This window comes from Bos indicus, chromosome 11, assembly GCF_029378745.1.
Source record: "Bos indicus isolate NIAB-ARS_2022 breed Sahiwal x Tharparkar chromosome 11, NIAB-ARS_B.indTharparkar_mat_pri_1.0, whole genome shotgun sequence".
Taxonomy (NCBI): Eukaryota; Metazoa; Chordata; class Mammalia; order Artiodactyla; family Bovidae; genus Bos; species Bos indicus.
Window position 1 is genome coordinate 92363173 of NC_091770.1, and position 14919 is coordinate 92378091.

Here is a 14919-nt window from a genome sequence, read left to right on the forward strand (position 1 = left end):
TGGGGCCTGGGGTGGAGGGTCAGGGACGTGGCCTACGGCTGCAGGCACAGGCCCTCCCTGCCTGAGTCACACCATGAGGATCCTCCTCTGATACCTTTTTTTTTTGCCGGAAGCCCCAGCCCCCGCCTGCCAGTCAGACAAAGGGTGGCAGTAGGAGGCTGCAGGTGGAGGCTTCTCTCAGCACAGGCCCCCCACTTTGGTGAGCAGCCTGACTAGGGACGGGAGGGAAGAGGCAGAGGGAGCCCCCCGTGGCTTTGAAGTCATCATTCCTGGTGCAGGACCCTCGGGTAGCAGAGAGCCACTGCACTGTGGGTTTGGATTTAGCTCAGGGGGACTTTCCAGAACACCCCAGGCCCCAGAACCTACTGTCCCAAGATGCCGTGCTGAGCAGGGAAGGGGCCGCTGCTAGGCAGCCTGGCCTCGTGCTGGGAGCTCGGGCCCCTAGTGTAGCGGTTCCGTGTAGGAGCAGCCATCCGCCCCACGCCTTGGTGGTGGCTTCTGCCAGACTCGGTGGCTGTGGTTTGGTTTCGCAGCTGCGCCCCGGGACTCTCCCCTTCTTGCAGCCCCCTCCCCTCCTCTCTTCTCCCCTCCCTGCCTCCCCTGCCTTCCCCCCTCCCCCCTTCCCCCTCCCCGGCTCAGGCCACGGGCAGCAGGTTGGCGGGGCTCTCAGTTGGTCGGGACCCGCCTGGGCCGCATTCACAGTTCTTCTCTTCCCCCTTCTTTCCCTGTGTGTGCTTGTCTCCCTGCAGTCTGATAGATTTCACCCGGTTACCGTCTCCAACCCCCGAAAACAAGGACTTGTTTTTTGTCACAAGGTCCTCCGGGGTCCAGCCCTCACCTGCCCGCAGCTCGAGTTACTCGGAAGCCAACGAGCCCGACCTTCAGATGGCCAACGGCGGCAAGAGTCTGTCCATGGTGGACCTCCAAGACGCCCGCGTGCTGGATGGGGAGGCGGGCTCCCCAGCAGGCCCCGACGCCCTCACCGCCGATGGCCAAGCGCCTGCCACTCAGCTGGTGGCCGGGTGGCCAGCCCGGGCGGCCCCCGTGAGCCTGGCGGGGCTGGCCACAGTGCGGCGGGCAGGCCAGACGCCCACCACGCCGGGCACGTCGGAGGGCGCGCCAGGCCGGCCCCAGCTCCTGGCACCGCTGTCCTTCCAGAATCCCGTGTACCAGATGGCGGCTGGCCTGCCGCTGTCTCCCCGCGGCCTCGGCGACTCGGGCTCTGAGGGCCACAGCTCCCTGAGCTCCCACAGCAACAGTGAAGAGCTGGCAGCTGCCGCCAAGCTGGGCAGCTTCAGCAGCAGCACTGCCGCCGCCGCCCCCGAAGACCTGGGCCGGCGCCCTGGGGAGCTGGCACGGCGGCAGGTGTCGCTGACCGAGAAGGGTGGGCAGCCTACAGTGCCACGGCAGAACAGCGCCGGCCCCCAGCGGAGGATCGACCAGCCGCCGCCGCCACCCCCGCCGCCGCCCCCTGCGCCCCGCGGCCGGACGCCACCCACCCTGCTGAGCACCCTGCAGTACCCACGGCCGTCGAGCGGGACGCTGGCCTCGGCCTCGCCCGACTGGGCTGGGCCCGGAGCCCGGCTGCGGCAACAGTCCTCATCCTCCAAGGGCGACAGCCCCGAGCTGAAGCCTCGCGCCGTGCACAAGCAGGTCAGTGCTGCTGGGCAGAGAGCAGGCCATCACCCCGCCGCCCCAGGGTGGGGGCGGGCTGACCCCCCATGTCGTGCTGCTCCTCCCGGCCACGTCATCTCCACCCGCACCCAGCTGCCATCCCATGCTGAATGCCACACTCGGCCCCCCTCCCACCAGCTACTTGCTGTGACACCCCCACAGTGGCCCCTGCCTAAATCCTGTGAACCAGCTTCACTGTGGCTTGGGGTCCCTCTGCCAGTTTCCCCAGAGACAGCTGGAGTCAGGGAGAAAGAGGGAGGGATCTGTCTGCCCATCTCCAGTTCCAAAGCCTGTTAAAGCCCAACCCAGGGTAGGAGTCCACCTGGCCCCTGGTCCCCCTCCTGCTCTGAGCTGGTCTTCAGGGCTCTGCGCAGAGTTATGGGTTCTTTGGGTTAGACACCGACCTGCCAGCCCAAGCCCACTGGCTCTCCCCCAGGTGGCAGAAAAGCCATGTTCAGCTAGGCTCCCCTCCGCCCCCGGCTCATGACAGCCTCAGGCTGCGTCAGGAGGCGGAACTCCCCGGGGCCGGGGGTTGCATCAGAGATGCCCATCCATCCCTGTGCCGCACCCGGGACCACCCTCTCCCCACCCCTGCCCTCCCGCCCCAGTCCCTCACAGCTGTGTTTCATCGCAGGGCCCTTCACCCGTGAGCCCCAATGCCCTGGACCGCACGGCTGCCTGGCTCTTGACCATGAATGCGCAGTTGTTAGAAGACGAGGGCCTGGGCCCAGACCCCCCGCACAGGGATAGGCTAAGGAGTAAGGAGGAACTCAGCCAAGCGGAAAAGGTAAAAACCAGACCCTGGCCACTTGGGCAGGGCGGGCTGCCTCGAGCAGGACACTCTCTCCCCTCAAGCTGTGAATTCTGGGTGCTTCTCATTCCTGCACATGTCCAGTCCTCTCCCAACCCCTGGTCCCACGTCAGGACGGCAGTTGGGAATTTGGAGGATTTAGCATAAGCCTGAGGTTTCCTCTATGGGCTGCATGTGAGACTTGCCCAGGAACTGTGTTGAATCAGATTCAGGAGGCACATTCCCTCGGTGACTGAGCAGCCAAGCTTCTGGGGCTTGAGGAGAATCCAGGACGTGGGGCTCAGGGTTGCCCGAGACACGCATGGAGACCTCGTGCACCAAGAGGCAGGGAGATAGCGAGGAGGGGGCGCTGCCAGCTCTGGGATGGCCCCTGCCCATGGCCTGGCTCTGCGCCCTCCTCTCCACCAGGGTCTGGGACAGAAAGCCAGGGGGCGGTGGTGTCCCATGGCCGTGGAGGTGTTTTCTTTCTTCCAGGAGGAAAGTCTCAGTCCTAAAGCCTCCAAACCCCAGCCCTAGATTACATCTAGCATTTAGTGGGCAGTGGGGTGCTTCCGTTCTCCAAAATTCTTCTAGTTAATGTGGCAACTTCCCCGGATCCCTCATTTCCTGGAGGCCAAAGCTCATACTGTCACAAGGCCCCGCAGAACAGCAGCCACTTGCCCACACGCCTTGGGTGCCCGCAGTCCTCTTGGCCCTGGGAAAGCCTGTCACAGCCTCTCGGGTGAGGGCACATGAGTCAGGGTGTTTGCTTTCCCTCCCACCGGCCTGGGGCCAGGGGTTCATGTCCATGCTGCATTCCGCCGCCTCCACCATCCCCCTCCTCGGTCCACCACATCCACCTGCTTCCACCATTATTACGTGAAGGGGACCAGGGCACATGGGGCACAGGGCTCCCAGAGCCAGAGTTTGGCTGGGGAGCAAGGAGGGCTCGCCTCACTCCAGGCTCTGCGCCTTTCTCAGACTCCGTTTCCATGTGTGAGTTACGGGGATGGCTCGAAGGATTTCAGGGCTCAGGCTGCAGCTGGTGTGTTCTCTTCCCTTGTTCCTTGGCCTAGGGAGCTGCTGTTTCTCAGACTTCCTTTGCTGTTAACCCTGGCAGGCAGATCCTGGAGTTACCTTGTACTCCTTGGACTCTGGTCCTGCCTGTGCCGGGAGGGCCCTTCTGACACCACTCTGAGCAGAAGACCCGTGATGGGCCTTTTCTCCTGGAGCTGGGCTCTCCTCTGGGGCCAGTTTTGTTCAGGACATAGCCTTGCCATCTCCTGATCTTTGGGCCACCCTTTATTGAGGAGGGAGACCCAAGGAGAGGCCCTTCCTGCTTCCCCACTCTCTGGATTCTCTGGGCCCCCACCTCCCACCTCCAACCCTTTGATTCTGGTCTTGACCCCGCCTCCTCCTCTATTCAGCTCACAGGGCCTCCTAGCTCACTGCTTCTCTTGCTAATGTACACATCCCTCCTCTTCCCCAAAGGCGGGGAGTGCCAGGCTGAGTCAGACCCAGAGAGCCCTGGACCACTTTGCCTTTAATCTCTCCCTGCACTTGCCATGCGACTCGCCATGACTTTAGGGTCAAATGGAGGCTGGGAGGCTAGTATCTCACCCCAGTAGTCACTCTGCTCCCCATGTGCTTGGTTCACTTCCCTTCTGGACCCAAGTTTCCCCTCCTGTCGAGCCCCCACCTCTCAAAGTGCTCTGATTTCCTCTGTTTACCTTTGTAAGGAGAGGTTTACCTTTGTTTATTAGGAGAAGCTGAAGACCCTTACTTGCGAGATCTGGGTTTGAGTCTTCATCCCGCTCATAGGTGTAGGTCAGGCTTGGGGGTGGGAGAGCCCTGGACGGGAGCCAGGTGTTGAGTCTCACCCCGTACCGCAGCTCTCGCTGGGGTCCCTGGGCGTCTCCCCGCTGTGTGAACTGGGCTGGGCTAGTGATGACCCCTGGGGCATTCCGAGCCAGGCTTCCTCCCACTGGGCTCATGAACCTGTGCTTTCTGTCCTGGGTGCTGTGCCCGTGGCACGCTGCCCTCCTGGCAGGACCTGGCAGTGCTGCAGGACAAGTTGCGAATCTCCACCAAGAAGCTGGAGGAGTATGAGACCCTGTTCAAGTGCCAGGAGGAGACAACCCAGAAGCTAGTGCTGGAGTACCAGGCACGGCTAGAGGAGGGCGAGGAGCGGCTGCGACGGCAGCAAGAGGACAAGGACATCCAGATGAAGGGCATCATCAGCAGGTGAGGGCGGCCGTCTGGTCCCTGCTCCAGGCCCAGCCCTGGCCCCACACGCGCAGAGTGGCAGACCTGCCCGCTGCCCTCCAGGAGGCCCCAGATCCCCGGGACGGGCTGCTCAGCTGCCTTGATGAGCTGAGTGCGGAGAAGAGTCTGAGGTAGCGGGAATTGCGTGGCACCAGCCCGGAGGAGGGCGGGAGCTTGGAGTGCAGGGCGTCCCCCGTGGTACAGCGTGGGTTGATGGTAGAGTGTAAAGGTGGCCTGGCAGAAGCGAGGTCAGCCGAGGCAGCATGCAGAGGGCCTTGGGGCCCCCATGGGGAGTCACGTTTTCTTAGAGTTTAGAAGCTGGATGGAGAGGGTACCAGGAAAGACAATGAGGACCCATCCAGTCCAGGTCAGGAGAAGTAGGAACACATGTCAGTTACATGCAGCTGGTGAGGGTGGGAGTGAGAGGAGGGAAGCAGACAAAATAACCCTCATTCTTACCAGGAGCATCCAGGTGTGTCATGGTGCCAGCTACTGAGATGAGGACCTTTGGAAGAAGAGCGGTTTGGGTAGGGAGGGGGAGAGGTGAGGCCAGTGTTGGGTATGTTGAGTTTTAAGGTGCCTGTGGGCTACGCAGGAAGATTTCCAGGTGGACCAGTGACTTGAGTGCTGACTCTCATCTTCATTGACGGCTTGTCTTTGTTTCCGTGTTGATTTGCCTCTCTCCCGCTCTGCCCCTGTCGGTAAGCAGGGAGCGTCGTCGAGGTGTAGCCTCCCTCTTCATGGCAGTAATACCAGGTGCGAGGAGACAGTGTGCATTTACGAGTTAGTTTCCGTGGTACAGGGATCTGTCCTGAGCGTAGATTTAGCAGGTGTGCAGTAAATATGACGTTTCCCAACCTGGCCTCGTGCTTTGTCCACTACAAACAAATCCTTCCTTAATCCCTCCTATTTACACTACCTGCTTCTCTGCTCCTGATTATTGTTTACTTGCTTCACCTGTGGGTTTCCTCTTTCTAAAACGGTTAGCGTGAGCAGAGGGCCTGTAACCGGGCGACAAGGAGCCCACTGTTCACTTAACTGCCATCTCTGCTCTTGGCTCACCTCCTGTGTGTGATTCCAAACAGGAAAACACTTTTCAACCTAACCACTTCCTTCTCACCCTGTTCTCTGAGCGATGCATCTTTTCCTGAATTCGGTGGCTGACTTAACGTTTATTTCTACGACCCAGTCCTGGTGTGTTTCCTCCTTGCTATAAAGGTCAGCCAGGTCAATTTGGTTGATGGTGTTGTTCAGGTCTTCTGTATCTTTAGTGGTTTTTCTGTGTACTTATTTACTGCTCTGCCAGTTATTTAGGAAAGGAAAATGAAGTTTCTAATCATAATTACGGATTTATTTCTTCTTTCGTTTCTGTTGGTTTTTACTTTATAGTCACTGAAACTTTTAGGTGCATACAGATTTAGGCTTATTATGTGCTGTTGATGAACTGACCCTTTATCGTTACAAGGTCACTTCATAACATTCCTCATAACATCCTCATAATTATCCCTTATAATATTCCTTTCTGTGAAGTCTACTTTGGTATTAATACAGCTACCCTTAACTTTTTTTTTATTGACATTAGCTTGTTATATCCTTTTTCATCCTTACACTTTCAACAAAGCTATGTCCCTCACTCACTACATAAAGTGAGTTTCTATCACAGACACCTTATTGTTCCTGCTTTTTATCTAATCTGACAGTTTCTGCCTTTGAGTTGGAATGTTTAGACTTTTTACATTTAATGTAATTATCAGTATAATTATGTTTAAACCTATTATCTTGCTACTTGTTTTCTCTTTGCACCATCTGTTCCTTTTCCTGCCCTCTTCTAGACTGAGTTCTTTTTATGACTCCATCTTACCTCCTTTATTGGCATATTAACTTTATCTTGTTGCATGAGGGGCAGAGGTTGGAAACTTTTTGTACGGGGTGGATAATAGATATTTGGCTTTGCAGGCCATAGGATGTCTGTCACAGCTGGGTACCTCTGCTGTTTTAGAAGAATGTGCATGGTGTGGCTGTTTACCAAAACTAGCAGTGGACAAGATTTTGCCTTTACATGGGCTATAATAGTAGGGACTATGATAGTATTTTTGTTCCTCTGTCCTTAATGTATTGATATCACTTTTCCTCTGGCTGATTTGCAGATTTTTTTCTTTATCGTCGATTTCCAGCATTTGATTGTGAAGTGCCTTGCCATGTTTTCTTCACGTTTCTGGAGTTTGTTAAGCTCTTGGGTCTGTGGGTGTAGAGTTCTGCCGCCCCAGCCGTTCTCTGGAATTCTCATTGGACGTGTATTAGTCTTCTTTATATTGTCCCACGTCCTGCTGGTGCTGTTTTATTTTTAAATTTTTTTTCGTGGTTTTATCTTAGATTGTTACAGTGTGCCGTCAAGTTCATTCATTGTTCCGTGTCTAATCTGTTACTCCTATCCAGTATTTTTTTCACTTCAGATGTACTTTTTGCCTCTGAACTTTCAGTTTGGTTTAAATCCCATCCGTTTGTCTTCTCATCCTGCTCATGCTTTTCCTCTGTTCGCTTGAGCACGTAGAATACATTCACAGTGGTTGTTTTAATGGCCTTATCTACTAATCCTGTTGTCTGACATTTCCAGGTCTGTCTTGATTGATGTTCTTCCTGGTTAAGGGTTATGTTTTCCTACTTCTCTGCATGCTTGGTGATTTTTGGCTAGATGGCAGACATTGTGATTTTTTTACGTAGCTGCTGGATGTCTTGTGTTCCTTTAAGTACCTGGAGGCTTTGTTCTGGGACACAATGAAGTTGAAAGAGTCTTGTTTGATTCTTTCGAGGTTTCTTTATTTGTAAGCTCTGTTGGGGTGGGTCTTGGTTAGTCTTTAGTCCAGAGCTAATCTGGCTCTGCTGTTGAGGCAGTTTCCTTCTGGGGATTCTACTTGATGCCTCCTGTGTTTACTTAAACACAGGAGTGTTTTTACTGCCTAGAAGAATCGTAAACTATTTTAGGGGTAGTTTTGTGTATTCCTTTCCAGTGGCTCTGGCCTGTTTTCTCACAAGCATGCAGACCAGTTTCCAGCCAAAGCCCCAAGGGGGGCCCCTCAGGAGATAGAGTCTTCTCTGCATTTTCGCCTCTCCACGCCCACCCCCACCCTCCCATCCTCCACCACCACCGTCTCATCCTCCCCCACCCCAGCCCCCCATCCTCCCAGGTAGCCTGTCTGTGATCACTTCCGTCCTTTGCTTGCCTGGACACTCTCAGCAGCGGGCGGGGCTCCCCTCACGTGTTCCCATCTCTTGGGAGTCCCGTGCTATACCATGCTGCCTGTGTTTCAGTGTCTGGAAACCTTTGTGTCATATATTTTGTTCCATTTTCTAGTTTGGTGTTTCTGTGGCAGGAGGTTAAACCCAGTGCCTGTTATTCCACCAGAGCCGGGAACAGAAGTTTCTCCCACTTCCTCCGTTGCTTCCACCTCCTCTTCTTCATCCAGGCTTTGCTCAGTGTCTTACATTCCTGTGACAAAGGAATGCCCACCCCCGACCTTGGCAGGATCCCACGCCCCTTCCTCCTCAACCCCGATCCCACTGGCTTTTCACGATGGTCCTGTGTGTCTGCTATGAGATGGACTAAGTGCTTGCCGGGGGGTTAGATGCTGTGCTGCAGGAAGTCCCGAGGGTAGAGACAGAAGTAAAGCTGTGCGTGCTCAGTCGCGTCTGACTGTTCTGCAACCCCATGGACTGTAGCCTACCAGGTCCCTTTGTCCATGGGATTTTCCCAGCAAGAATACTGGAGTGGGTTGCCATGTCCTCCTCCAGGGGGTCTTCCCAACGCAGGGATCCAACCTGCACCTCCTGCATTGCAGGCTGATTCTTTACCCCTGAGCCAGCTGGGAAGCCCAAATAAAGCAGTAAGTGAACTCATCTGAGAAGAGCAACAAGAATGACGGGCTGAGGCAGAGCCCTGGGGAGCCTGAGGTCCTCGGGGCAGACAGGACAAGGCGTCTCCAGAGCAGTGACCAGGGAGCTAGGATGCAGACCCAGAGAGTGTAGTGGGAAGCTGGGAGTGATCAGCAGTGACCGACAGGTGTGTGAGAGACAAGCAGGGTGAGACCGGGAATGGTCACGGCATGAGCAGCTGGCAGCAGGCCCACGCTGGCCCTCGTTCAGGACTTTTGGACACCGTGATCCTCATGTCGTCCCAGCTCGTCATCCACCCAACAGCCCTTGCCTGCCCTTCGGTGTCCCATTCAACATGTGCAGCACACTCCACCCTGCGGGACAGTTAGCCGCTTCCTGGTCTCCGTTCCCACGGCTCCGCAGCTTCCCATGCAGAGGGTAGCTGCTGTCTCCCTGCGCCTTGAGGCTTCATCCTCCCACCTCGAGTACCTGGTGCAGCCTCAGTGAATACAGAGTGGGTGGAGAAAGTTCTCTGGCCCTGGGGTGCGTGAGGATCTAATACCCGCCCCACCACCTCGGCTCCTGGAGGAACATCAGAAGGGGGCCACGCCAGGGGCTTCTGGGGATTTGGGGGCAGAATCTGGGGCAGGTGAAATGTAAGGAAGGAACAGGCTCAGCCCATGTCGGGTGGCGGAGGCCACCTCCATCCCAGGCAAGTGTGGGAGGTGAGTCTGTGGCCCAAGGAGGGGCTCTCCTAGTGTGTCCCCCTCTGTGAGGGTGTGATGACTTGTTCCCATGAGGCCCCACACTCAGCCCCTCACTGGCAGCCTCAAATGCCGGCCTGATGGTCCTTGTCTCTGGTCACAGGTTGATGTCAGTGGAGGAGGAGCTGAAGAAGGACCACGCGGAGATGCAGGCAGCTGTAGACTCCAAACAGAAGATCATTGACGCTCAGGTGTGGGGCGCTGGCCTTTCGGACAGCCACGGGTGTCAAAGGACCTGGGATTAGGAGCGGGTGGCTTTGGCTTCTTCACATCCTCAGTCATACCCCACTGCAGAAGCGAAGGAGGATAGGAGATCAGGATCTCTGCCCCAAGAAGTCAGAGTCGAGGGTCTCAATGGACCACATGCTCACTAGGACAGGCTTTGAAAAGGGCAGGGCTGCTCCTCCCCTGCTTGGGCAGCTTAGTTAGGTATTACCTTTCACCAGGTGTTCTGACCAGAGTAGAAGCTATTGGGAGGGGAATGGGGAAGGCTGGGTGACAGCCGGTGGGGAGAGGGAGCAAGGGAGCTCTTGTTCAGACCCTTGGCTTCCCAACTGCTTTGAGGGGGGAAGACAGTTGAGAGACTGGCTTCCGGTCTCCTTCATCCAGGTCTGTGCCCTTTTCCTCTCCAGCGCCAGTCCTTGCTCAGTCAGGAAACTGCACAGGCTGATGGGAGCTATGACCTCTGTGTTGCACACACACATGTACACACACACGTGCACACGCACACGAGTGAGGGTGCCTGCTCTCAGGGCTTCAAGGAGCTGGTACATGACACCACGAGGGCCGCTCGTTGGGGTGAGAAGCAGGTGATGAGGTAGAGACACGAGGAAGGCAGGCTCTGCGCGGCCCTCTCCCATGAGGGCGAGCTGCCTCCTCCCGGCTTCAGGACCTTTGCATCCTCGGTGTTTGTCCTCCCAGCCGCCTCCCTCCCCTCTCTTCTTGTAGGCAGCCACAGCTCTGGGGAGACCCCTTTCCTGGCATGGACCCCGCGCCCCCCACCAACCTAACCCCCGCTGACGCCTTCTTTGTTCCACAGGAGAAGCGCATCGCTTCACTGGACGCGGCCAACGCGCGCCTCATGAGCGCCCTGACGCAGCTCAAAGAGAGGTACAGCATGCAAGCCCGTAACGGCCTCTCCCCCACCAACCCCACCAAATTGCAGATTACTGAGAACGGCGAGTTCCGAAACAGCAGCAATTGTTAACCTGCCCGAGGAGGGGAGGACTCTGGTGGCCCAGGGCGGGGTCTCGGCCTGGGGAGGAGCAGCGCCGGGGGCCCAGAGGCCGAGGCTCGCCTCCCCCACTCCACCCACGGCCCAGGAGGCGGCTGCAGAGGGAGCCGCGAGAGACTGACACAGCGCAAGCGGGAGACACCAGCCCGCTCCCCTGAGAAGCGTGTTGGGTGCAGGCTGGGGAGTGGGTGCAGCCTGGCGCGGGCAGGGGCCTGCCGCAGTGTCTCTGTTTTGGGTGTTGAACTTGGTGCACGTCCCCTTTCCTCCTTCACTTGGCCGAGTGCATGTACCTCCTCCCCCACCGACACACCCCTCCTCCGCACAGGGGGAGCCGCCTGAAGAGTTGGAGGGTCAGAGAGCCAGGGGTCTCCTGCCGTGGCTTCCCCTCACCTCCCAGGGACCCAGGACTCCCGGGTAGCCAGGCGCTGCCCTGTGGGACCTGTCACTCAGTTCCAGAAGCCAACCGGGTGGTCAGCAGGCAGGCAGAGGGTGGGGAGGATGGAGCTGCCAGAGCGCTGTGTCCCCCCGGCCTGTCTCCACCCTGAGCACCTGCCAGTGCATGCTCGGGGCCCCCTCCTGGCTGTGCGGAGCCGAGGCGTCACCCCCACACCTGTCCCCAGCCCCTCGGCCCGCCCCTTCCTGCCCTAACTCTGTCAGATAGTCTATAGACCCAGTGAGGATCTCAGCTCTTTCTTCTGGGCCCTCGTACCCGTGGGAAGATCAGAGCCTCCCTCACTTGCCGCAGGGGCCCAGGCTGATGTGCTGGCCCCCCCACCCCCCGCCCGAAGCCAAAGATCTGGGCAGAGCTGGCCCAGGTGGCACAGTAGCGGTGGCTGCCTGTCTCCCAGAGCTCGAGTGCCGGCACGGTGGCCCCACAGGGAGTGGCCAGCAGGTGCGCCCCACCCCAGCCCCCCCACCCTCCCAAGAGACAGGCTGAGCTTTCCTGGTGGATGGTTAGAAAAAGAATTCTAGTGCCCACAGGCCCTGAGAAGGTGGATAACTGTGATTTTTTTTCCTTTCACAGTATGCATTAGAAACAAAAGCCCGCTTGCTCGCTTGCTGGAACACAGGGGCCTTTTAAATTGAGCGTGCGCACTGCATGGGAAATAGCGGCCCTGGAGGATGTTAGACTTGCTCCCTCTCCAAGACCGCGGCAGCCTGCACCCACCCCCGTGCGTGCGGCCGGCCTCTGCCTCACCCTCCCGGGCCCACCGAGGACCCAGGCGCTGCAGACAGGGGAGGGGCCCACCCACGGCTGGGGCCGGTTTCCCTCAGCCCCAGGCTGTTCTGTAGCTTGTGGGCCCTCCCCACTGCCCCCCGTACCCAGCCCTGCGGGACGTAAGTGGGCAGGAACTTGGGTCTCTCTCGTCCTTGTTCCCACCCTGACCCTGGGGAATCTGGGGGCCAGAGCTGGGGCGTCCATCCCGCAGCCAGGAGCCACCCCGACTGCCTTCAGCCGTGGGAAAGCTGGGGAGACACCCCTTCCTGCCTCTGAGGCGGGAGCTGCTCCACCAGGACCCAGAGTTGGGGAGCAACAGGGGGTGGGTAACTCAAGACCGCACTGCACCCCGTCCTGGGGTGGAACCTGCAGTTCAGTTAGCCCAGAGACCTGCTGGTGGGGAGAGGTCAGGACCCCCCGAAAGGTCACAGACCTCAGGAAGGCAGGCCGTGGCGGGTGGAGGCCCTGCCCCACTCTTCTGGCCGCGTAGGCAGGGCCTGGCCCCAGGGACGTCCGCCTCTGGTTCTGACGCACCCCTCTTCTGCCTGGCGAATCCTCCCCACCCACCCCCCACCCCTCTCCCGCCGATGCCTCGTTGAGCGACCTCGGACTGAACTGAGCGCCTCTTAGCAATACAGGGGGAGGGTCCCAGGGCCTGCACAGCCTGACTCCGGAGGCCGGTGCTGGCGGCCCTTGGCCTGGGTTGCGAGCTCTCGGGCCGAGAGCCTTATCTACTTAGTGCAAAAACTGTAAAAGTGTACAGACTCTCTACAGATTTTTATCTGATCTGCAAGTCTGACGATTTTTGTAAATGTTCTTGGTGTTTGACTGTAATGTAACTATTTCACCCAATGGTTGTACATAGTCCTTCCGTCCTGGTGCTGCCGAGGGCTGCCCGGGACCGCTGCTCTCCGACGGTTTTTTATTTTATTTTTAATCTAGAGAACAGTATTGGGCAGGAGGCAGAGGTCGGAGGTCAGGGATCTGGGGGTTGGGGTTTTGCAGCGTGCTGTCTGGGTGGCTGGGGAACGCGCACCCCCTCCTGGGTCACCCTGAACCCGCATCCCCAAGGGAGGGGTCGGGGGGCAGGGGTCCCAAGGCCAGTGCCCCGCACCCCCGGCCACCAGAGAAGGCTCTCCCCCAGCCCTCTCCTGCCAACAGAGAGGCCTGACTTTCTGCCTAACTTTTATGTTTAGGGTGAAGGAAACTGCCAAACTTCCTATGAGTGAAGACTCTTTCCAACCGCCCAGAATGGGGGTGGGGAACCCAGGGCAGAGCTCCAGGTGACCCCCACCCTGCAGAGCATCTGCCCCGGTGTATACCTCTCACTCCCTCCCACCCATCCGTCTGCGTAAGGCAGACCCCAGGGAAACAGCCCCTCTTTTTCTACACACTCCCCCAGCTCCCCTAGCCCCACTCCACCTCCCGCCCCACCTTTTGTAAGTATGTGAAAAGGAAAAAAATGCAAACGTTGGAGTCTGGCCAGAGTGCCTCCCTCCAGCTGTGACTCTAACTATGTAATAATGTACAGAGAAAGTTGTTGGTGTTCTAAGACTGTGTGGCTGTGCAATTTCTGTACATTTGCAATTAGAAATATTAAAGATTTATTTAGCTATTTTAAGCCTGACTCGCCTCTCCATGCAGCTGTGTCTCGAGCTTTTCCAGAGGTGACCCCCAAGTCATAGACTGACACTGTTCTGTACCAGGGGCCCCCAGCACTTGGTTCACCCCAGTGGCAGTTGAGGGCAGGGAAGGAGGATGGGATCTCTTCCTCCCTCTAGTCCCCCAGAGCGTGACCCCCTGGGCTCACCTGTAGTGGACACCAGCTTCTGCCAGACTCTGCTGCCCCAGCCCCTGAAATCCGGCTCCAGGAGGGAGGGAGGTTGGTCCAGGGTCACCAGCAGGTTGTGACTGAACTAAACATAAAAAAAACCCTGATACCTGAGATGCCCCAATGCGTGACCTCCTTCCTGCCCGCAAGGCTGAACCCAGGGCCTTTGCTGGGAACAAGCCAGTGCCCAAGCCCCTCGGCTGTACCTGCACAAGGTGAGGACTGCAGAAGAAGCACTCCCCTTTCAGACCAGGTCCCTGGGCTCCCATCTGCCCTGTTCTCCACCGTGGTGCCTCTTCGCAGACCTCCCAGCCAGATGCTCTTGCTGCTCTGAGAGCCACCCTCCTATCCCAAGGGGCGGGGGTGGGAGGTGCCACAGTGACCCTCTGCCCTGGTCACCGCCAGCTGGGCAGCCCTGCCCTCACCGTTCCATCCCTGCAGTGGTGATGAGAGAGGCAGCCCCGGCCACCTGCTTTCATCCGTCCTCACTCTTCGGCCCCTGCTGCTGCTGCTCACAGCATTTAGAACACCAGCTCTCCACCTGCTCATCACCTGCTCCAGGAAGGTTTTCTTCCCTCAGACAACGTTTTTTAAAGTGTACTGCCTGCGGGGACCAGCCATCTCCACCTCCTGCCCTTTCCCCAGCCCTCCGTCACCTGGCTTACCTGTCACACTTCTACCACCTCATAGCCAAACCATGGGCCGCCTCAGTGCTTCTGCACCACTGACCCTGGTCCCTCTGCTGGGGTGATGCTCTGTAAATACAAAACTCAAGGAAATAGCAATAGATGCAACAGAAAAAATTTTCTTGTTGACAGAGGCACTTACAATGAAGCTACAGGAGCCACGAACTTCCACATGTGGATTAAGGAGCATCGGATAGAAAGCAAAATCTGCCAGAAATGCAAGAGGAAAAAAATCAACAAAAACACAATTGCATTTGAGACTAACACACCACCAGTATTAGTTTATGACAGATCAAGGAAACATTAAGAATTCAGAGGATTTTAATAATTAATAAAGTTTAATAAGCAGGAATACATCAAGCTCTTACCCTAGAGAGAACACACCTTCTTTCCAGTATACTTGGAACATTACCCAAAACTGACTGCATACATCAAGATAGGAAAACCTTAGAAAGTCGGCCAAAGAAACAGTTTGGGCCACATTTTGTACCTTGAAGCAATAAAACTAGAGATCACTAAAAAGATGTTTACTTGGTTTTTCTATCAGAAAGTTTAAAATCTATTGAATCAGTAAGATTAGGTTTTT

The 14919-nt window shown here is 57.1% G+C and overlaps 1 protein-coding gene across 16 annotated transcripts in view; it reads left to right on the forward strand.

Moving 5' to 3' along the window:
* The window catches only part of DAB2IP (DAB2 interacting protein), a 212022-nt gene extending 197367 nt beyond the window's left edge, over nucleotides 1–14655 (forward strand). For 12 of the 16 annotated variants that reach the window (XM_019970743.2, XM_070799191.1, XM_070799188.1 and 9 more), the window contains 6 exons: nucleotides 750–1653; nucleotides 2309–2461; nucleotides 4515–4708; nucleotides 9467–9554; nucleotides 10403–10473; nucleotides 14466–14655. In XM_019970743.2, the coding sequence (XP_019826302.2) occupies nucleotides 750–1653; nucleotides 2309–2461; nucleotides 4515–4708; nucleotides 9467–9554; nucleotides 10403–10473; nucleotides 14466–14640 (1585 nt within the window). In that variant the 3' untranslated portion in view covers nucleotides 14641–14655. Of the gene's footprint in view, nucleotides 1–749; nucleotides 1654–2308; nucleotides 2462–4514; nucleotides 4709–9466; nucleotides 9555–10402; nucleotides 13438–14465 lie in introns of those variants that run through there. The other 4 variants (XM_070799190.1, XM_019970750.2, XM_070799189.1 and 1 more) reach the window with 3 other exon arrangements.
* Nucleotides 14656–14919: the final 264 nt, after the last annotated feature.